At 44.4% G+C, this 23,847-nt stretch overlaps 1 protein-coding gene across 9 annotated transcripts in view; it reads left to right on the forward strand.

The window, feature by feature from the left end:
• STN1 (STN1 subunit of CST complex) overlaps positions 1 to 23,847 on the forward strand; it is a 94,458-nt gene that overhangs the window by 38,725 nt on the left and 31,886 nt on the right. For 4 of the 9 annotated variants that reach the window (XR_002524424.1, XR_001891528.3, XM_009215311.4 and 1 more), the window contains exons 5-8: positions 436 to 559; positions 1,720 to 1,891; positions 7,171 to 7,293; positions 10,266 to 10,338. Coding sequence is in view for 7 of the 9 variants with exons in the window: in XM_009215311.4 (XP_009213575.2) it covers positions 436 to 559; positions 1,720 to 1,891; positions 7,171 to 7,293; positions 10,266 to 10,338 (492 nt within the window). In the remaining 2 variants the exon portion in view is untranslated. Of the gene's footprint in view, positions 1 to 435; positions 560 to 1,719; positions 1,892 to 7,170; positions 7,294 to 10,265; positions 10,339 to 12,112; positions 12,226 to 17,054; positions 22,078 to 23,847 lie in introns of those variants that run through there. The other 5 variants (XM_009215306.4, XM_009215304.4, XM_009215305.4 and 2 more) reach the window with 3 other exon arrangements.

Consider the following 23,847-nt stretch of genomic DNA (forward strand, 5'->3'; position numbering starts at 1 on the left):
CTGTGCGCCACTGTGCCTGGCCAGAAATTTCTTGAACACCATTAAGTCCATTAACTTGAAATGAAAACAGCTAATCAGAAATATGACAGTTCCCCATCATCTCCCCTTTGCACTGTGCTAGCTGGTTTTCAGTTGGAAATCTCAAGGACAACCCCTGCTGTCCACCAGATGAAGAGACGAATCAATACATTGATGTGCTTTCCTGGTTCCTTGGCCCTGGCCAAGCCCATGACACTTAGGGCATCGCATTCCCTCATGCAGGATGACTGGGAGCTATTTAGTGCATCTAGACTGTGATCCCTGGGCACTCACAAGGAAGAAGGCCCACCCAGCACCTCATTTACTGTTGTCCTAGCAGGAGTTTGGGCCTGGGAAAGAACTGATCTCAATGTAATTTGCAATTTCTGTGGCATCTTTTTTCTGGTCACTTGTTAGATAAAGTGGACGACCCAGTGTGGAACATTCAAATTGCAAGGATGCTTGAGCTGCCCACTATCTACAGGAAAGTTTATGACCAGCCTTTTCGCAGCTCAGCCCTAGAGAAAGAAGAGGCACTAAGGTAAGTGGTGCCTTATCACTGCTGAGCACGTGACTACGGCAGGAAAGCGAAGCAGCGGGAGCCCCGATGCTGGGGTCGGCCTGGGTTCAAATCCCGAATCATCCACCTACGCACTGTGGAGCTCTGAGCAAGCCCTCTAACCCGCTCTGTGCTTCAATTTCCTCTACTGTAACATGAAGAGAATAATAGCACAGATGTCCTACGGTGGTTGTGAGGAAATTATGTGTGTAATTGGAGTCACTGAAGGAGTGGAGGCAGGAGCAGAGAAAAACACTTTGAAGAAATAATAATGCCTGACATTTTTCCAAGTTTGATAAAAACTTTAAACTCACAGATTCAGGAAGCTTAATGAACTCCAAGGCAAGAGACCTGAAGAAAACTGTAGCAAGTCACCTCATAATCAAAATATGATACCATAGCATGTCATAATCAAAAACCTGTTCTAAAAAAACCTACACCAGTCATTCTCAACCAGGGATGATTTTACTTTTTTATATGGGAGAAAAACAACCCAGGAGGAATGAGAATGTGTGCGTATTTGCTAATGCATGCATAAAAGAACTCTGAGAGGAGACACAGAGAACCAGTAACAGCAGCTCCCTGGGGGGTGGGGACCGAAGGATAGAACAGGAAGGGGATAGAAAGGAGACTTCACTGCTTATCTTTTAATGTTTTTTAACATGAATATATTATCTATTCAAAAAAGTATATTAAAAGCACAACCATTATAAAAAGTGAAAATTCTCCTTTTTCCTGTCTCCGCTTTCCTGCCTCAGCACCATTCCCTAGAGATTACCGATGTTCATAAGCCAATGTGTGTCTTTTTAAATTAGTTTCTTCTGTGCTTACACAAGCGTGAATATTCACCCATAGATTTAGTGGGTTTCCATTTGTTTTTTTATAAAAATAGGACCATACCTTACATGCTGTTTTGCAGTTTGACTTTTTTTCTCCTGATCTGTCATGAATATCTTAGTTCCTGTAGTTCTGCCTCATCATTTTAAACAACCACATAATGTTCACTGTATGAATTACTCTGTATGAAAAACAAACCCCAATATAGTGTTGCATTTTCTAGCTAACTTTCTGTTTTTTATACACCAAAAAGGAACAAAGGTGATGGTTTTCTGCAGAGCTCTTTAATAACTTTCCCTCCGCAGCAATCCAGGCGCCCTGGACCTCCCCAGTCTCACGAGTTTGCTGAGTGAAAAAGCCAAAGAATTCCTCATGGAGAACAGAGTGCAGAGCTTTTACCAGCAGGAGCTGGAAATGGTGGAGTCTTTGCTGTGCCTTGCCAATCAGCCTGTGATTCACAGTGCCTGCTCCGACCAAGTGAGTGCAGCATGCCCGCGTGAGAATGCTGGTTCCCTGCCCTAGATCTGCAACTGCAGGTGTGGGTGAAAGTGACTGTGGCGTGAAGATTCACAGAGTTGACCCAGGGAACAGAGAGGATGGTTCTGTCACACATTGTTTCTATTGTGGAAAGGTCACTAAACACTAAGAACTTGAAATGAGGCATAAGGCTGGACCTGCCCCTACCCCTTCCTTAATTTTTTTTTTTTTTTTTTTTTTCCGGAGACACAATCTCACTCTGTCTCCCAGGCTGATGATTCTCCTGCCTCACAAGTAGCTGGGACCACAGGCATGTGCCATCATGCCTGGCTAACTGAGATAACTTTTTCTAAGAGGAATAAAAAATTAAAAAATAGAAAATTACTTAAGTGTTCCTTGAAATTTTACTCATAAACGACACTGAATACAGCTCGGTCTTTATTTAAACTCCTAAAACAGAATGGGTTAGTCTTGTTCTGAAAAAGACAGAGCAAGTCATTAAAAACCATGGTTCAAGTTCAAGAATCATTTTGCTGATCAATAAATCATCTTGGATGGATAATTACCTCCTCTTATCTACTTCCCTGTCACTTGGCTTCTGCTGAGATTAAACATCCATCTCAATGAATACTAACAACCTAGTACTATGGACCTTAGACTATTATTATTTTTTTCTACTCAAATATTAAGCATAATAAGATTAAGAAAGGAGGGGCTGGGTGCAGTGGCTCACACCTATAATCCCAGTATTTTGGGAGGTCAAGGTGGGCAGATCACTTGAAGCCAGGAGTTCGAGATCAGTGTGGCCAAAATGGTGAAATCTTGTCTCTACTAAAAATGCAAAAATGAGACAGGGTCTCACTCTGGGTGACCCTGACCCCTGACTGTCACCCAGAGTGAGACCCTGTCCCAAGAAGAAAAAGAAAAAAGAGAAAGTTATCTCCATGTTTTTACTCCTAGTGTTACTCAGGTAACTTGTTTGGTTGCTTGGTGTTGACGTATTGCTTGGAATTAAGAATTATTTGAGACATTGGTTTTAGGCTTTCCCTTTCATTACAGGTCTTAGGTTTGTTTTTGTTGTTGTAACATGACTCATTTATTTATATTCTTTATCCCACCAGGGAATGATCTCAGCTTAAATGTCCCTCCTTGCCCTCCCTGGCCGTCTAGCTGCTCTGATTGCCATGTGGCCCCTCACTCTTACACCCTGTTTTTGTATCTGACATCACTGGTCTGTCTTTGTTTGCCTGCCTGTTCCTCCATCAGAATTTAAGTTCTGTGAGAGCAGAGGCCTTCTCTGTCTTATTCTTTGCTGTCTACCCAGGGCCTAGAACAGGGCTGGCATAAAGCAGATTCTCAGTAATTATTTGCTGATTGAAGGAATGAATGATTTTTAAAAGTTCAAATTGTCCCACAAAGTGTAAAGGTAAAGGTCAATTTCTTTCCCATCCTCCCTCTCACTCCCTTTGCCCTGAGACAAGCACCAGTACTGGTCTCTGGAATATCCTTCTGAGATAGTCTGTGCTTACATGTACTCGAAGTCATTGTAACCCCTTCTGTTTTACACAGATGTTAGCATGGCGTAGTATACTATGAGACACCTCACTTTTCATTGACGTGTGTCTTACAGATTCTTTCCTAGCTGTACATATAGGTTGGCCCCTACAGTCTTTTGTCACATGTACCATCATGTATGTGACCAGTCTCTCCGTTCCTGGACTGTTTAGATGTTTTCTAATCTTGCCATTACCAACAAGGCTGCTGTGAACACCCTTGCTAGGTAACATAAGTTGTTCTTGATTTTGGTGGAACAGATACTGAGTCACATCCTGACCTCCTGGGCATGACCACTGCTTCTCAGTTTTGTTTGTGGTCCTAATTATCTCTTCTGGGCAACAGCCTGATGTGCCCAGTGACCCATGGTTTCATACGGGAAGATGAGGGATATCGTTTCAGAAAACACCAAGGTGGAGAGGGTCACGACTGGCTGCTTTGTTCTTTGCCAAGGTTGCTTCAAACAGTTGCAGCGCTCCAGCTGTCGGCTGACAGCAAGATCGACCTTCTTCCCACTTAATCATTTAGAGGCAGCTCAAAGCCAAATTGACCTCCTAGGACTGCGGATGATTCTATCAGCATGTTTGGAAAGAAACTTTAAAGCTTAGCGAAGACCATATTTTTCACGTGAAGCCAGCTCTTCTGTGATAGCTATAATTAAGTAAAGAGAAAGACTTAAGGACTCTTTGAGGACTAAAAGACTCCTCCATTCAAAATGATCTGTGGGGAACCTTTGGCATATCTTTTTGAAAATGCTTACAGCAGAAACTTGTGTCTGCCTAGTGCTATATGTTTAAAAAGAATTGCATATGGTACTATATTTGTTTTGTCTTTGGAAACTCTTTTTTTATCAATTATGAATTAGTCCCCCACATTGCTCTGGTTGGGGGAGGTCAGTGTGATTAAATTGAGTTCTGTTTAATAGATTCCTGGGAGACTAAAGGTGCTTTACAATGAGAGTGAAACCCTAGATCCTTTGGCACTTTCTGTTGTCATACAGATGAAAGCTTAACAAAAACAAATCATTGTGATGGTGTTATAGTTTAGAGGCAGAGAGAGAGCAGGCTTGAATGTTTCCTCCTTTTTTTCATAGTGGTCCTTCTTAGCAAATCCAGAAACATGATAAGCAGGGCCTGCAAAACCATTGTTTCTTTGACAGCTGGATGACTGCTGAGTTTGTTTGGGAATGAAGACTATATATATTTCAGGGATCCACCCAGTTCCTGACCTGAGATGAGGAGAGGCTTGGTAAGGCTCAGTACATTTAGCTAGTCACTGTTTTTTTCGTTTTCTGTCTGTGAGCAATTTCGGTTTCCTAAATCTGATGAGTCTGTCATTGCTCTTTTGAAAAAGACAAGAAAGACACAGATCCCAGCCCAGGAAAAGCTGCTGGCTGGAAGAGACGATTAGTGGCTTTACCCTTGAGACTATGGTCTTTATAACTAGGCCAGGGAAATATGTCCCAAGGTCAGCTGAGGCAAATGTTTTTGGAAAGGAAGCTTCAAGTATTGTTTATATTTACAGAGAGACATTTCTGTTGAGTCCTCCTTGCTCACAGCTGAAACTGTGTTTTTAATCTCCCAGGCCTAGCATTCTCTCTTCCTGCTACTTGATCTTACTGAAATCTGGGAGGGGGAACTAGACTTTTTATATGGTTTTGGGATAACCAAAAGTCATTTTTAAAGACAGGAATAATCATGTAACAATCATCTCTAGTTAGTTTCCAATTTATTTCTATCTTGCTAAGAGATGTAATAAACCGAACCCTTAGGATCCTTACGTTAAATTGCCTAAAGAATATAGATCTCCTTAGAATTATAAAGATTAAGTAGTTTTGAAGGTTTGCAGAGGAGTCTGTATCGCGCTGATGGTGCATCCCCTAAGAGCACTCAGGTATGAAATTAAAAGCAGTTTTTCCCTAAGCCTCTGTGAATAAAAAGATGTGTGGCTGAGGATTGCTAGGTGAGGTGTTTATTCTAAACACACCCAGAGAGCTTTTCTGCCTGTGGGAGTTGTCAAATATTTCTCAGCCTTATTCTCCCTTCAGAATGGAAGCTGTCCTAACCTGGAATGTTTGTCAGTTTTGGGGCCCTAATGATGAGGTTCTCCAGCTTGTTCTTTTAAGGGAAAACTTACACTGTTAATTCAATTAGAGTGTTAGGCTGTTATCGTTAGCCCAGGAGAGTACATTTGTGAAACATCACCAGGATCTCTTAGAGTAACAAAAGCCTGTTTGGGAGGCCTGTTCTAGAAAGAGAAGGTTTCTCTGGGATGGACCTGTGAACACCTGAGACTCTCTGGAGGCTCTTCCCTCTCCCCTTGAGGAAATGTCATTAGCAAATCTCAGCCACGCTTTTTCAGCACCTCTGGGTACTGCCCCATGTAGCCTTTGTAAGGACCTTTCAATAGAGGTAGGACTTGGCCTTCAAATGCTTTACTGGGAGCTTTGCCACATTTGTTTGGAACTCTGATCTTTTCAATATCTTGACAAATTTCTGTCACATTGAAAGTAGATCTGTAGGCCGGGCGCGGTGGCTCACACCTGTAATCCCAGCACTTTGGGAGTCCAAGCTGGGTGGATCACGAGGTCAGGAGATGGAGACCATCCTGGCTAACACGGTGAAACCCCGTCTCTACTAAAAATACAAAAAATTAGCCGGGTGTGGTGGCGGGCGCCTATAGTCCCAGCTACTCGGGAGACTGAGGCAGGAGAATGGCGTGAACCCGGGAGGCGGAGCTTGCAGTGAGCTGAGATCGCGCCACTGCACTCCAGCCTGGGTGACAGAGCGAGACTCCATCTCAAAAAAAAAAAAAAAGAATCTGTACTTTGAAGGGCAATTGTTGTTCGCCATTTTCTTTGTTTTAGGAAGGAGCGGAAAATCCCCAATGATACTCTCTAATGTGTATTTGTTTCCATTCATCTCACATTTACTTTATCAGTCACCTAACATGTGCTAGGGAGTAGATGGCCAAGATGAAACAAAGTCCCTGACTCAAGAAGCACCCCATCTGGTCAAGCATGGGGGGACTAGCTGATAGCCTAGGTTCCCCGGGGATAAGAAGCCGGATGACCTGGATGACCCTCTCCAGGCAAACTTGTCTCTAGAGAAGGGAAGAAACACTGAAAGTGAGGGGGAGAGCTGACAGCAGCAGAGGTCCCTTCCAGGTGGGGACTGTGCTTCACCAGGACTGCTGTCTACCTTCAGCCTTGTGGACTCCCCTTGGTGGATCTCTGCTCAGCCTCTATTCTCCTCCAGCTAAAATAATGAGGCTATTTAATACTTCATGCTGGAGTCCCCAAATTATTCCCACTTACATAAAAATCGTTGAAGTCCCTAGGAAGAGATTGTTACAGCCTCAATTTTAATGGAAAAGGGGGCTAATATATATGTACAGTGTTTTGGTTTTGTGTAAAAAATAAGTCAAAGATTGTCCAACAGTGAGGGTAGCTTTTTTTATTCTGCACTACAGAGTGAGTTTGTTAAAAAAAAAAAAAAATCACAACGAAGGTATGGAACAGTTATGAAAGGTGACCTACCAGGGCCCACTTCTCAGTCCTCCTTAAATACCATCCTGCTACGGTGGTACATACCAGGATCTTTTTGACTCAGCAATTAAAAGGCCTGTTGGACAAATTCATGAACCAGTTGGTCTAGGGAGTTACTCTCAGGTGCTGTAAGGTGAGACTTATTTCTTTTCTTTTTTTCTTTTTCCTCTCTACACAGGTGAATTTTAAGAAGGACACCACTTCCAAGGCAATTCATAGTATATTTAAGAATGCTATACAACTGCTGCGGGAAAAAGGACTTGTTTTCCAGAAAGATGATGGTTTTGATAACCTGTACTATGTAAGACACTTACAACTTAACTTTTTTTCCTTCGTAGCTTCAATTACAAATATATTTATTACTTATGAATAACTACTTAATTATTATTAAAAATCATTAAGGAGGTACATAAAATCAGAAGTCAAAGTTGGTCCTTATCCTTCCCCAAGGTATCTCTTTTAATAGTAGTTGACCTATGAACCACACAAGTTTGAACTGTGTGGGTCCACTTATATGCAAACTTTTTCAGCCAAATGCAGATGGAAAGTACAGTATTTACAGATGTGAAACCCACATACGAGAAAGGCTAATTTTTCGTACATGTGAGTTTCACAGAGCCAACTTCACGACTTGAGTGTGTGTGGATTTGGGTATACCTGAAGGTCCTGAAACTGATCCACTGAGTATACCGAGAGACAACTGTATATCCTTCTAGACATTTATCTGTACATTTACAAATGCATACATATAAATATATGCTCCTGTGGCTTTTTAATTGTTTCAAAGTCCTGGCTTATGCAAGAGGCTTTTTGTTTTATAAAAAATGTGATCATCTTCTAAATCAACATTTCTCAATCTGAACACTATTCGGGCTAGGTGATTGAGTGTCGTGGGAGCCGTCCTGTGCATTGCAGGATATTTAGCAGTATCCCTGACCTTCACCTACTGGAGACCAGTAGCAGCACCCCAATTGTGACAACCAAAAATGTCCCTGGACATTGCCAAATGTCTCCTGGGACCATTGATACTTGCTACTCTAAATAATGCTCTACACTTTTTTTGGTACCAAAATAACACGTCACAGGCACCTTTCCACATTAGTAGTTATAAATCTACCTCATTATTTTTAACATCCTCAGGGTATTCCATACTATGGGTACCTGTCGTGTATTTTTTAGCCATTCCTTTTTGATGGATACTTAGGGTATTTCTAAGTTTTGCTGTCACAAATAGTGTTGCTATGACTATTTTTGCACAACTATGTTTGTGAACTCATGACAGTATTTCTGTAAGATTGACTCTTAAAAGAAGAGCTGCTGGAGCAGATGGCATGGCCATTTAAACTTTTGGTTGACACAGTGTGGTGGGCCTACCTGAAGGCTGTACCAGTTGACTCTCAGCAGGAGTATGGGTGTTTGTTTGCCTCACTCTTTCCAAGTTAAAAGTTCGCCTTTTTCTGCATACTTTTAATTTGGAGGAGCTAAGCTGGAAATGGGCCTTCTTAGGACCACTGACATCAGTGGTGTGGACTCAGTTACGTGCAGCTCTCCCAGAGACTGATCGAATTCCAGAAGTCTCACTATTTACAGGCAAGAGTCCTGAGGGGGAGCTTTTCTTAATATGTCATTTCCTGATGTTGATTTACCCTAGTGACTCCCCACTTTAGAGGAATTTTAGAAATTAACAATACCATTTAAATAACTTTTGAAACAGGTATCCCAGTCTACTTAAGGGCGAGTGCCTCCCACACCATCCCAGGATGGGAGTCCTGGCATGGGAAGGCCGGGTGGGAGTTAGTTGCTTCCTGGAAGCTGGAGAAGCTCATGGGGGCAGCTCACCTTGAGCCCTGCTCTGGGACACACGTTTCCTCCCAGCCCTTCAGAGAGCAGCCCTTCCTGAGGAGCAGCAGTCCAGGGCAAGGCGTGGCGGGGCTGGGCACTTCCTCGTGTGAATCATTGTGATCAAGCACAAATAGATCTCTTTTTGCCATCTGTGACTTCACCCCTCCACTGCTTTGTAGTCACCTTTCTCCTGAAGCCCTGCCTTAGGGAAATGGTTAAAATAAGTCAACACTTCTGTTTGCCTAGTGCTTTCCTGCTTTCAGCAGCTCTCACACATGACCTTGTTTAATCTTCATCATAACCTCGTGAGCTGAGAGAAGGCAGGTGTTCTCAGGATGCCCCCTCCAGTAAAGCAGGTCAGACAGGCATTCTTGGGCTGTCTTTAAGGAGGACACTTACAGCTATTTGTTTGCATGTCTATTTTCTTTCTTCCTTTCTTCCTCTCCCTTTTTCTCTTTCTTTTTTTCTTTCTCTTTCTCTCTTTTTTTGTTACTAGATTCACTGTGGAACATGAAGGTGAAACCCGTTGCATGCTGCTTCCCTCTTATCTGAGCTGATTGGAAAAGACTAAGTTGGCCAGGCGCAGTGGCTCACGCCTGTAATCCCAGCACTTTGGGAGGCTAAGTCGGGTAGATCACTTGAGGTCAGGCTTCGAGACCAGGCTGGTCAACATGGTGAAACCCTCATCTCTACTAAAAATACAAAAATTAGCTAGACGTGGTGGTGCACGCTTGTAATCCCAGCTACTCGGGAGGCTGAGGCAGGAGAATCACTTGAACCCAGGAGGCAGAGGTTGCAGTGAGCCAAGATCAGGCGACTGCACTCTAGCCTGGACGATAAGAGTGAGATTCCGTCTCAAAAAAAAAAAAAAATGGAAAAAGAAAAAGACTAAGTTATGTTTGCCTTTGAGAGCAGAACGTGTTTCGGTGGATAGGCCAGCTTTACTCTCATGCTAGCTTGCTAGCTTGCCCTTGCAGGGTTTTTGGTTTTTTTCTCTTATTTTTCCTTGTGGTTGGGAGAAGCAAGAAAACTGATATAACACAAGACAGGTGTCACGGCTCAGAAGAAGAGGTCATGGGGTGAAGATCGGAGGCCTTGATCACTGTGCCTTGCTCAAAACTATAACAACAAATAAGAGAAATGTGTTATGAGTGTTGAAGAAGAAAGTTAGTTGCTCCTTAAAAGTATGCAATTCCAGCTTTTTTTTGTTTTAACCTCATTGCCCCAGTGAACTAACCAACTCCCAAGGATGTGTCCTCTGGGCAGAACTGGTTTGACACTAGGCCAAGTATCAAACACCACATTGATGGTGTACGGATGATTGTTATGAAATCTTTAGAAGCTATCCTGAATACTAATTTGGGAGTCTGGATGACACAACTGCTGTGTTACCTAAGAACACTCACTCTCTCAACTATTTTTCCTATTTAGGTAACCAGAGAAGACAAAGACCTGCACAGAAAGATCCACCAGATCATTCAGCAGGACTGCCAGAAACCAAATCGTAAGTGGCATATAATGTACAAGTGACACCCTGGTGCCCTGGAAGGGGATACTGTCTCCCGGGGAGCACTGGATGGAGAGTCAGGAGACCTGGGACTTTTCCCAGTAATGACTTGGAAAGGCGATAGTCAAAGTACCTGCCCTCTCTGAGCCTCCATCTCCTCTCTAAACGAGTGTTAGGCTAGCACAATTGTTGTAACCTTGGCTATACATAAGATTCAGCCCTGGAGCTCTCTAAACGTTCAGAGCCCAGATTCTACCCTGGGGATTCTGTTTCTATAGAGGATGAGCTGGGGGCTAGACAGGGAATTCTGATACAGTGAGGTAAGGTCACCACACTAGGACGTTTTGATGTCATTCTGCTTCTCATGTTCTCTCTGATTTGTGTTATTTCCTATTTCATGCTTGCCCCTTTTCTTTGAACACAAACCTGACATTTCCCTCTATTCTAACATCAAAGTCTTTCAGTGTTGGAAGGAATGGTTCTAGACATGACAGTTTATGAATGGTATAATTCAGTCATCTTGGAAACTGATAATTTGCAAAAGAAATGTTTTAGAACATGGTTTTAGTAGAGTTAGTTCAGCCCCTAGTGGTTAGACTCTGAAACTGTAGCTAGTCTGACAAGGAATAATACCATTTCCACACTAGTTAGAAAGAGAAGAAAGCATTAGTCCCATCTTTAAATGCTATGTAAACTGACCGATCTTAAAGGTGACTTTTCAAAGTCTAGCTTTTGCAAACACGTACTATAATAAGAAGTGTTTAAAAGGTTTGTTAATGACCCCAAGTCCCTGATCTGCCAGTGAACTCCACCTCCAGTCCTTCGGCCCATACATCCCTGGGGTCTGGCCCTGTGCCAGGTTGAGTCAGTGGGTGAAGCTGGGCCAGGTTTCCAGCCCCAGTATTTATGGTAGACAGCCCTAGTTAACCTTTAAGAAGCCATGAGGTCGGATCCCAGAGTGGTGTGACAGCAGCTCTTAAACTCAAAGCAATGTATTATTTCAATGCAAGTGAATGGACTTTGTTCACTTCATTCAGAACAATAAGAACAAATATCCTTCAGTTGAGGGAAAAGTCCATCTGTCCGCAATTGAAGGAGCTTTTGAGAGCAGTGCAATGTGGGATTCCTCAGCCAAGAAGGGATGAGAAGATGCTCCCAAGATAACATCGATGCAGTCACCCTAGTCATGGGCCTCCTGGCCAGATTCTTATTTTCATCGGCATTAGGAATAGAATGGATTGAACCCTAGGGCTCCTAGGGCTAGTAAAGCACATGAAAAGAATTCACATTTCATTTGGACTTGGCTCTCTGAAGTGTCCTGAAAGTGGCAGGTTTAACATCTACATCTACCCATAGCTCATCAAGTGGACAGGCCCTGCCACTCAGTCTGTGAATGGGAGCCTTTAAAAGCCACTAGCCAATCACCTGGCCCTCTACACTCCCAGGAGCCGAATTCTGAAGCCTGAATTACTGACAATGCTGATAAAAGATGTAAGAACTGTGTTGGAACCTGCACCCCACTTCATAATATCATAACATAGCAATTCAGAATAGTAATGTATGTGCCTCATAAAAAGCCAAGCAGTGCAAAAATACACACCAAAAAGTCAGACTCCCTCCCAGCACTGAGCCCCAGCTTCTGTGTTCTCCTCTCCAAAGGCAGTGGTTGTTATTAGTTACTTATATATCCTGTTGGATATGTGTTCTCTATCAAGGATAAACTATGCAGATATGTACTTACAAATATATCTGTATTATTTATCCTTGATAGAAAACACAAGGGAACGCCGGGCGCAGTGGCTCAAGTCTGTAATCCCAGCACTTTGGGAGGCCGAGACGGGCGGATCACGAGGTCAAGAGATCGAGACCATCCTGGCTAACACGGTGAAACCCTGTCTCTACTAAAAAAATACAAAAACTAGCCGGGCGAGGTGGCGGGCGCCTGTAGTCCCAGCTACTCGGGAGGCTGAGGCGGGAGAATGGCGTAAACCCGGGAGGCGGAGCTTGCAGTGAGCTGAGATCCGGCCACTGCAGTCCAGCCTGGGCGACAGAGTGAGACTCCGTCTCAAAAAAAAAGAAAAAAAAAAAAAAAGAGAAAACACAAGGGAAGTTTAGCCGATGATATACATTGTCCGACACCTTGTATTTTAGATCTAACATTGCCTTCTAGAGGTCATTTGCCAACAGTACACATAAAAGTGTCTACGTCTTTTCATTAGCTGGACAGTGTGCTGTTATACATGTAGGTAAATATCCAACCCTCGATCTAACCATTCCTACTGTGCCTTTAGTTCCTTTCTAACCTTTCATACAGAATATAGCCTGGAGTTTTTCCTTGTCAGGATGATTGGTAGGAGGACTCGAAGTCATTTATGAGTGTCTCACAAAGGCTCGCCCTTCAATAATGAAAGGACTGTGAACATCAAGCCTGTCTTAAGTCCCTGAAGGATTGATATTTGTTTTCTGAAGATGGGCAGTGTGGCGGCATTGTGAGGAGCTGTGCTCTGGAGCCACCTTGCCTAGGTTTGAATCCCAGCTCTGCCACTTGGTAGCTGTGTAACATCGGGCAAGTGTCTCAGGTTCTTTAAATGCAAAGTGGGGATAATAATAGTACCTACACGATGGGTTTTTTTTTTTGTTTGTTTTTTTTTTGAGACGGAGTCTCGCTCTGTAGCCCAGGCTGGAGTGCAGTGGCCGGATCTCAGCTCACTGCAAGCTCCGCCTCCCGGGTTCACGCCGTTCTCCGGCCTCAGCATCCCGAGTAGCTGGGACTACAGGCGCCCGCCACCTCGCCCGGCTAGTTTTTTGTATTTCTTAGTAGAGACGGGTTTCACCGTGTTAGCCAGGATGGTCTCGATCTCCTGACCTCGTGATCCACCCGTCTCGGCCTCCCAAAGTGCTGGGATTACAGGCTTGAGCCACCGCGCCCGGCCTACGATGGGTTTTTATAAGAAGTCAATGAATGGGCATTTAGAAAGTTAGAAGAGTACTCAGTGCATAATTGAGATCCAAAAAGTGTTAAATAAAAATGAAGTTCTTTTCTAATGGCACAAGTGGTAGCCCCTAATTCTCTAGCCTGGAGGCCTGAAGGCTCACCTTCTACTTGGTTTATTGATCTGGAAGGAAGCAGTTTCAGAGATAATCTGTATGTGGATTTTGCTCTATTATTGTTGGAGTAAAGTTGACAAAATCTGGATTTTGGCTTTCAGTATGGGTACAATAATGGCAAATTATCCAAAAAGAAAGAGTTCTATGTTGAACATGTCTTTTTATCTCTAACTTTTTACCTGAAAATGTTTCAATTTATCAAAAAAAGTTAAAAGACTGCTACACTAAACACTGATATACCCTTCACCTAGACTGACTAAAAGCTTCAGTTTGTATTTGCTGAGCATGGGGACCTTCTCCTGTTTGATCACCAAATCATTTCACACCTAAGAAAATGAACATTTGGTGAGTTCCAAAACGGCAGCCTTTCACTAAATGTTCCTTTATACCATTAGCTTTCCAAAAATCTCCCGTGTATTTAGCTCAGGTTCATTTTTTACTAACCCAGAGCTGGAGAGAACTGCTGCTTTTGGTAGAAACTGAGTACCATATAACACTCCTCATACTGGAGGATTTTTTTTTAACTTACGACAAACTTTTAAAAAAGAATTAAAGAAGTTTAACCTTTTGTAGTTATAGTAGTAGGTTATATCTAAAATGTATCTTTATGTCACTTGGGTCTCTAGAACATCAGCATTTGTGCTTTCTGGTGGAGGTATGATGGGGTATAGTATGAATCAGGCTGCATGCGAAAGTTCTTGGGAAAATATAAGGTGCAGTTATCACCGCTCATAGAGATCCATCATGAGATAACTATGTCTGCCAGGCAAACACTTTTCAGAAAAGTCTGCTTCGGCTTGTGGGTTTTTTCCAGAAGAGTCGAATTATGTAATTGAACTAACCACTGGGGACCTCCTTGCTGGCCTTTCCTACTTTTACTGTTTTCTAATAATTTCTCACTTAGAGAAGAATCTAAGGCCAGGCACGATGGCTCACTCCCATAATCCCAGTGCTTGGGAGGATTGCTTAGGCCAGGAGTTTGAGACCAGCCTGGGCAACATAGGAAGACCCTGTCTCTACAAAAAATAAAAATTAAAAATAGAGAGGAGTCTAAGTTCACATTACCCATGTGACTGGAAATCACTTTTGAACAGCCTCACCAGATAACCCTCAGCAGAACAGCCTTTCTGAATAAATAGTTGAAGGCCTCTGAGACAGCATCACTGCTTCGGGCCCCATGGGTGCCTGTAAGTCATCTTGAGCCCTGGGTCCAAGCATCCAAGCCTTGCAGAAACTAAAGGCTGAGCAGCACTAAATTGCTTGTGCTTCTCCCTACCGTGTGCATGTCTGTGTGGTTGGAGCCCCTCACCCTCCATCATCAAACCTATCCTCGCTTGCTGGTCAGCTCTTCCTCCTTGAAAGGCTTTTCTTCTTGGGAAGGGCTGAGTTCCTTCTCTAGAGCAGGAACTAAGTTACGTTCATCTTCTTGGGTTATGGATATGATGAACCAAATCATAGTAGTTCCCCCTGGTCTCTCATCCACACAGCCACCCTGAGAAGGAGGTGGTTTTGTTCCCGGGAATGACTTTGTCCCAGTTGTAGAGCCAGGGCTTGAATTCAGGTATGGTGGACTCCAGTGGCAGCTCTCAGTCTGCCGAGCTCTACTTGCTCCTCCTTGCTCAGCACTGCACACATAGTAGGTGTTCAGGAAGTCTATGGAGTGAATGTTGAAGAAACAGCCTGGAAGTGTGGACGCTAGCAATCCCAATCGGGAGGAGTAATGAGTGGACACAGCCACTAGAGGTCAGAATTTAGCAAATCTTTGTTAGCCCAGGAGCAGTCTCTGAACCTTAGGGTTGGAAAGGGCCTTGGAAGTGGTTTTCACGACAGCTGAGAACACTGAGGCCTAGGGATGACTTGCCCAAAGCTACAGAAGTGCACCAAACGTTGAACCATGCTTTGCCTTACACTGCAACACCTCTTCAAGCACCTTCCTGAAGCCTAAAGCATTTTTCATCTGAAAACAACTTTCAGTGACTGTGTGGAGCACCTTTTGTGTGCCAGGTGGTACTGGGTATACAGCAGAGAGAGACCGTACCTGGCCCTACCATGGAGTTTTAAACTGTGACAACTGGAGGGGGTTTGCTTTTGGTAAAGAAGTTTGACTTTGACTCAAAGTTAGAAATACATTTTACATCATGACCCAATAAATTATATAATTCTAATGCATAAGATATACATGGAATAAAGTTTCATGAATTAATATGTATCCAAATTACAATGCAAGATATTCTGTAATGTTCTATTTCTGCTCTCTTTTAGTTTGGTAAGAAAAAGAATGCTGATTGCAACCTACAAAAATTGGTTTCATGATCCCCTAATAGGCACAACCCTCAGTTTGACTACTGCCGACCTAAAAGGAAGGAGCTGAGGCAAAATTAATACAAGTAGAGAGCTGATTTGGGCCAAGTTTCAGGATTGCAGCTGGGGAGCACAGATTCAGGTTTCTCTGAATATACACTCTGATGAGCAGCAGTGATAAGTGGATTTTTTTTTTTTTTGAGATGGAGTCTCACTCTGTCACCCAGGTTGGAGTACAGTGGTGCAATCTCAGCTCACTGCAACCTCCGCCTCCCGGATTCAAGTGATTCTCCTGCCTCAGTCTCCTGACTAACTAGGATTACAGGTGCACGCCACCATACCTGGCTAATTTTTGTATTTTTAGTAAAGACGAGGTTTCACCATGTTGGCCAGGCTGGTCTCAAACTCCCAACCTCAGGTGATCCACCCACCTCAGCCTCCCAAAGTTCTGGGATTACAGGCGTGAGCCATGCGCCTGGCCCATAAGTGGATTTTTAAAAGCCAAAAAGGAGGACAGAGTTGATACAAAGTTGTTTGTCAGGAATTCTCATTGGTTTATAGATAACATTGATTGGTGACTGGCTATACATTGTTAAGCTATAGAGTGTGGATTATAGTGTTCAATTTCACATAATTAGGCTAATTTATAACTACTTGTGCCAATAGCAAGCAGTTTCCAAGGTGAATGCATAGTGAGGAATAGAGCGTGATTGCTGTTTCATCGTCGTGTCTCTCAGGGCCTGATAATTAAAAGGACTTGCATTCTTCCTATTTTGTTTTCTCATTACCAGTGTTTAGGTCATTGATTTCAACTAGGAAAGAGGTTGTTAACTCTGAGTTTGTATTGTTGTGTGCCAGATGGTCTTAGTTTTGGGCAGAGGATAAGAGGTTACTAGGAATACAACTATCACAGATGAGACTTTTGGAAGCCAGGAAGAGAGGAATGAGAACAGGCCAAAGGTAGGAATCCCTTCTCACCAGGCAGCCCCATCAAATCAGGACTTAGAGGGAAGCATACAGAGGCTGCAGCAAACCAGCTCTGCTGTGAGTCTCAAGAGGGCTCCCCCCTGAGAAGCTAGAGGTTTGGCACTGAATAGGTTACACTTATACATGTAATTACCCCAGAGAAAAAAGTTTATCAAGCACTAAAAATCCACTAGGTTATGGATTTAAAAAAAAAAAATATTTGATTGGGAATCCTTGAAGGTTGACGTTCAGAGTCCCTGAGCAGTGGCTCCACGTCGCCGTGGTGACATCAAGGGCCTGAGAACAGGTGTTTCTGTTTTGTTTTTGTGATCATATAGATAATGCATCTCAGACTTTAATGTGCATAAGGATCATCCGGGGATCTGGTCAGAATGCAGGTGCCCAGACAGGAGGTATGGAGAGGACAGAGGAGGGCCTGACAGTTGTGACCGCGCTCAGCCACCCGCCTTTTTCCTGCAGACATGGAGAAGGGCTGTCACTTCCTGCACATCTTGGCCTGCGCTCGCCTGAGCATTCGCCCAGGCCTGAGTGAGGCTGTGCTGCAGCAGGTTCTGGAGCTCCTGGAGGACCAGAGTGACATTGTCAGCACAATGGAGCACTACTACACGGCGTTCTGAGCAGAGACACACAGACCAGCTGAGGAGGACAAAGATAAGGTGGCATTCACTCCCAGGCTCTGACTTTCAACATCATGCAGGGGCTTGTCTGTCTGGAGGCAGTTACCTCATAATAAACTATAAAATATGGTCATTTTGGGAATGGGATTTGGCATAAATGTGGTTGGCTGCCTTCTGTCTGCTGTGTCCTTGGGGTACAATGACTTTGATCGCAGCCATGACACAACAAGAAAACCCTCCCGGTTGACCTCCTGGCTGGACTGCGCATTGTTCGCAGAGCAGAATGGGGAGGAAACAGTGTTGGCAGCTTAACTAATGTGTGTGGTTGGAGTCTGTACCATGGCAAAGGGACACCACAGGGTAGTGAACATTCAGGAACTGAAGGGCATGTGGCCTGATTACACAGTTCCAAGCTTTTCAAAACTTCAGGTTATCAGAGATCTTCCTGTGGGCCTCTCTTGATGGCTAAGAACCAGTTTAGGGGAGTAGTTCTCTCTGGGTGAGTGTCACTTGCTTACAGTTTCTGTGACTCAAGTACCAGCAGTGGGGTTGAGACCTGGGTTGATGTTATTTACAAGCCTGCCCAGAGATGGGAATAAACAGAGATCCACGGCATGACTATATGTTTGTCATTTTCCTTTTATTTCCTTGGGAATCGAAAGGTGTCCCAGTACATTTCCCTGCACTTGCAGAGGTGCATGACTGAATACATTGTCCCTCAATGCCCCTGAAGATCACAGAGGCAGTCAGCCAATTGCCTGGCAGGCAGTAGATGTTATTTTCAGGGTTGCCGCTGAGTGTGCAGGATGTGCTGACACCATCCAGACAAAGACTCGGTATGTGCCCAGACAGGTGATGGAGTCATGCTTTTGCTCAGAATGACAAGGTAAAGGAAAAATATCTGAGGTATGTTGTAGGCCTGTTCTGACAGCAAAATGACAAATCCAGCCAGCAAAAATAAAGTGTGGAGAAAGATTTGGAGTTAATTACAGTCATTTAACAGAAGGCACTGCCTTCGTCTGCCGCATTTGCTCTTGATGTAATAAGCTCTTCGTGGCTCAGCTGGAGATCCTTTAGGCCTGGAGAGTTGCTCCTCTCTCCATGGAAACAGGACAGTCTTTATACACAGAAGTCCTCTGCAGCTGGATATGTCAGGCTGAGAGCTAGGACCAGTGGATTGCCTCCTGTCATAGACTTTTGGCAAACCTGTGCTGATTTCTGAAAGTGATTATGTGGCTGCCCTGCATCTTCTCTGTGTACAGAAGGGTCCCTAGAATAGAGTCTGCCTGGAATGATGTCCTGGGCAGTTCTTCCTTGAGGTCAGCAGCTCTTCCATGTGGAATGCGTCTTTGATTAGTGGGGCTGCCCAACAAGGAGTCCAGAACCAGAAGGTAAAAAGGGCATACCCTTGCCTACAGCAACTCTGCTCTTAAGGGTTTATCTCAGGGAGATGACCACACCAGTGTGAAAGGATGATTGCACAAGATGCTCATTGCTGTGTAATCTAGAATTCTATATTGGGGAAAATATCTATAGGGAAAAAGTTAATTACGGTTCTTGGGCACAATGAAATGCTATGCAGCCATGAAAAAAATGAATGTAGACAGTGTTGCCATGGCATACTGTCCCCAATAGATTTAGTGGCAAGTAGATAGAGTTATAGATCTGTTTATATAGGATAACACCATTATCTACAGCTCCCTGCGTGTATGTATATATCCGTAGAGAGAATGTATATTTCTGCATGGAGGTCTTTATAAATGTAGCACATGTGTATATATACATACAGTCGACCACTCCCTTCTCCTGGAAGTACTTTTCGCATTGGGCTTTCAGGACACTGAGCTCTCTGGTTGCTCCTTCTCGGGTTCCTTTGTTCAGTGCTCTGCCTCCCTGAGGGCTCAGTCCCAGACCTCTTTTCTATCTGGCTTGCTCCCTGGGGGGTCTCCAGCAACCACATGGATTATACCATCTACATGCTGTCCAACTCCTCAATTTAAACCCAAAATGGGCCTCTTCCCTGAACTGCAGACCCCTATATCCAGTTTGCTACTGACATATCCACTTAGGTCTCTAATGGACATCTCAAACTTCATAGGCCCGAAGCCAGGCTCCCAATTACTCCTGACCCCAGGCTTGCTCCTGATAGCAACATGAGGCAGCCAAATGCCTAGGCAGAGAGGGGCGGGTCCCAAATGAAACCCCACGTTCAAGTGAAGAACAGCCTGAAGGCTAAAAGACCAGACTGCTGGTCCTGGATGAAACCCACCACCCAGAGTGGGAACTTCTGTTCCTGTTTGCCTACCCTTTCCCAATCGATTCTTTCTGAATAAACGCCTTAACCAATCGAATGTTGCCTTTTCCAATAATACCTATAGCCTGCCCCTCCCCCATTCTGAGCCCATAAAAAGACCCGGACTCAACTGTATTAGGGGGACTTTCCCGCCTTTGGGTAGGGGGACCACCCCCGTGTCCCCTCTCTGCTGAAAGCTGTTTCATCACTCAATAAAACTCCCAGCTTTGCTCATTCTTCCACTGTCAGCACATTCTCATTCTTCTTGGGCGCTGGGCAAGAACTCAACCAGTGTGTAAGCCATACTTCACCCAGGCGGGTGAAGTGGGCGGGCCGTCTCCTGCAGCAGGTAGCATTATCAAGCAAGGCCCAGGCGGGGTGTCACCAGCCAGAGGTCCCTGGCTTGCAAAGTAACCGAGAAAAAAATGCTGTGCCACTCCTTTGGAAAATTTCCCTGATTCAGGAAGAGGCAGCTCCATCATCCAGTTGCTCAAACCGAATCCGTTGGCTTCTTTCTATCATACCTCACATCCAATCTGTCTGTAAGTAATTTGGCTCTACCTTCAAAATATCTCCAGAATCTTAACTGCTTCTCCCTCCTCCCGGCCTCCTGACAGTCCTCCCTGCTTCCACCCCAGCCCGTCTTGGGCTGTTCACAGCACAGCAGCTGCTGCCACCCTATTATGCTCCCACTCTCCTACAGCCTTTGGTCTTGCCCCAGGTAGGAGCCTGAGGCTGCACAGAGGTCAGCACAGCCCCGCTTGCCCTGCCCTCCTGCCCTCCCAGCCCAGCTGCGTAGGCCTTGCTGCACACACACCTTGGCATGTTCCTGCCTTAGGGCCGGTGCTCCCACTGTTTCCTCTTCCCAGGTAAGCAAGTGAAGTGCCTCCTTCTGCCCTCTTTCCAGTCTTTACTTGAGTGTCACCTTCTCAGCAAGGCCTGCCCTCATTCCTCTTTCGTTGCTTGTAACCTGCCTCCTGTCCCCCTTCCCAGAACTCCCTTTCCTACTTCATTTTTCTTCGCAGTGTTTGATACTGCCTAACACACTCCATGGTTTCTTACTTGCCCTATTTATTATTTTTCCCCAATAGACAGAATGTTCCATGACGGCAGAATTCTCTGTTTTGTTTCCTTCCATGTCCCTAGCACCTAGAACAGTGCCTGACACATCTCCTAAGCAATACGACCAGTAAGTGTGTGTGTGCCTGGCTGCCTTCCAGCTGCCAGTGTCTGCCTCTGGGCTGCCAGTGTCTGCTTCCTGGCTGCCAGTGTCTGCCTCTTTCCTGAGGGCAGCGATTGGGGGAGGTGCTTTCTCGCACGTCTTAGTAGGCTGTGCAGGCTGGAAGTGCTCAGAAGTCACACCCCTGCCTCAGCCAACAGCACCTTAGGTATAAATGCCCCAGCTCCCTCGCCCTCAGGTAAGCATTGCCAAGGCACATGTTCCACACTCTTTTCCAGAGTTCCTCTGTGGGACTGAGCACCATCCATCCACCCACAGGAGCAGCTAACCTGATAACTACCAGCCTCACCCTCCCTGCCTTACTTCCCTGTTCCTCTTTACCACATGCTGACCTCCCAAATGCATTTCTTGCTTTCCGGTCTCTGTCTCAGGATTGGCTCCTGGATGAACACAAACACTGTGTTCACAAATATATTTGGGAAATGCTGGATGAATAATTATACACATCAGACAGATTACTAGAAATGCTCACCAAAGGGATGCACGTGTTACCTCTGCATGGTGAGATCTCAGGTGCTTTTTACCCCACATAGCTATCCTTTGGCAGTTTTATAATTAGCAAATGCTCACCCTTCCACCGTCAGTACATTCTCATTCTTCTTGGGTGCTGGACAAGAATTCAACCGGTGTGTAAGCCAGACTCGGCCCAGGTGGTCTCAAACTCCTGACTCCTTACATAATTTCTACCACACTCATGTAACCTGAAACATGAGTAAACCAAAAATGAGGTAGGCCTCTGTTTTCTACAGCAACATCAGAACTCTAAGAACATGAGGGACTCTTAGAAAACTCTCTGGAGCTAACCACAGTTGGGTCACAGCTCATGTACTGAAGACCAGCCAGAAGGTTCCCCTGAAAAGGAGGGAAACTGAGCAAACATTCTCCAGTTCTCTTGGTGTGCACGTGTTTCAGGTGGTGTGAACCCCACATGTAGCTTATGTAGGCAGGAAGACAAATAGTGCTACTGTCTGGTCAAGGATTTGTTTGAAGAGCCATGATTATCCCCATATGGTAAGCTACCAGTGCTCCGCATCCCCGTAAGACACTTCTTTCTCATTACTTTCTCCTCTGATGGTGTGCCAGGACGCTGGCCGAGAGAAGCCAAGTGGAAAGAAGGCTGTTCAGTGACGAGGAACCTAAGACTTAGTGCCAAGGACCGAAACCAAGTAAACTTGTAATTTTCCATGATGGAAACATCTATGCTTTCTCATTAGTGGCCTTTACAGCAGTTACCCCAAAGAAGTGTCTCATTGTTTTCTTACTACATTTATGTGAAGCATACAGGCAAACTCAGAAAGATTGTGATAAGACTCACCAGAGATACCTGCACAGGTGCTGGGGGAAAAGCAGGACCATCCTGGAGGGAGATGGTGTCTGTGGACAAAGAACTCTGCAGTGGTTCTTATTTGCATGACTTCCACTGGTGGAGGCTCTAAATATGAGCTCAAACTCCCACGTAAGTGAGTTTTCATTGTAATCCAGAATTTTTTTAACATCAGCCTACTTCTAATGAACTTGCACTATCATCTGTTAGCCTCTACTATATTTATTAAATAAACCTAAATAGGTAAATCACAGTACAGCAAAAGGTTCTGTGTTCCCCAGAATTCTAAATCAAACTCCAAATTCCTGAGGAGGCCCTAGTCGTTTCCTATATGTCAAATTTAAATGATAGGTTTTCATTTTGGAACGTAAAGAGAGGGATTTTGAAGACCACAGCATAGCCCTGGGGTTTTTGGATAGAGATAATAAAGAGACAATCAGTTCTCAAACAGATTTGAGAAAATGTCAGTGTGAACGGGTGAAAAATCTGGGTTGGAAATAGTGCCGTTTTATTAATTCAGGTCTACCCAGTGGTCTTTATTAAACCTGAATTACCATGAAGGAACTGGTTTCTGCTCTTAGGGAATTTGCTTTAATAAGAACTAATTGTGTATCAGTTACTGGTATCATTTAATTATTATGTATTTATCATTTAATATTTAGGTGATGTAAAAGTACTTCAACACAAGAGAATTGAAAACATGGCCACACAAACACTTGTAAGCAAATGTTCACAGCAGCATTATTCCTAATAACCAAAGAGTAGAAACAACCCAAATGTCCATCAGTCAGTGAATGGATAAACAAAAAGTGGGCTATCCGTACAATACAACATTACTCAATGAAGTACTAATATATACTAAAGTATAGTGAACCTGGAAGAAATTAAGTGCAAGAAGCTAGACACAAAAGACCACATGTTGTATGATTCCATTTATATGAAATGTCCAGAAAACAGGCACATCCACAGAGAAGTAGATGAGGCCGAGTGCAGTGGGTCACACCTGTAATCCCAGCACTTTCGGAGGCCGAAGTGGGCAGATCACCTGAGGTCAGGAGTTCAAGACCAACCTGGCCATGGCTAAACCCCATCTCAACTAAAAAGTACAAAAGTTAGCCGGGCATGCTGGTAGGCACCTATAATCCCAGCTATTCGGGAGGCTGAGGCAGGGAGAATTGCTTGAACCCGGGAGGCAGAGGTTTCAGTGAGCCGAGATCATGCCACTGCACTCCAGTCTGGGCGACAAAGCGAGACTCTGTCTCAAAAAAAAAAAAAAAAAGAGATGAATGTTGCCAAGCATGGGGAGGGTGGGGATTGGGTGGTACAGGGCTCCTTTTGGGGTTAATGGACATGTTCTGGAATTAGATAGTGGTGATGTGTGTACAACTCTGTGAACAGACTCAGAACTATGGGCTAGGTTGGGATTCCTCACATCATGGTGTCTGGGTTTCCAGGGCAGGCATTCCAAGAGATAGCAAGAGCCACATGGAAGCCACATGGCCATTTTTGTGTAGCCCCAGAAGCCACAGCCTCACTTCCATGGCCTTCTAATTGTTGAGGCTATCACAAAGTCCCATGCAGGTTCGAGAGGAGAGGAATAAACTCCACCTCTTGATGGGGAGTAACGAGGTTCTAG

This window comes from Papio anubis, chromosome 11, assembly GCF_008728515.1.
Source record: "Papio anubis isolate 15944 chromosome 11, Panubis1.0, whole genome shotgun sequence".
Classification (NCBI taxonomy): Eukaryota; Metazoa; Chordata; class Mammalia; order Primates; family Cercopithecidae; genus Papio; species Papio anubis.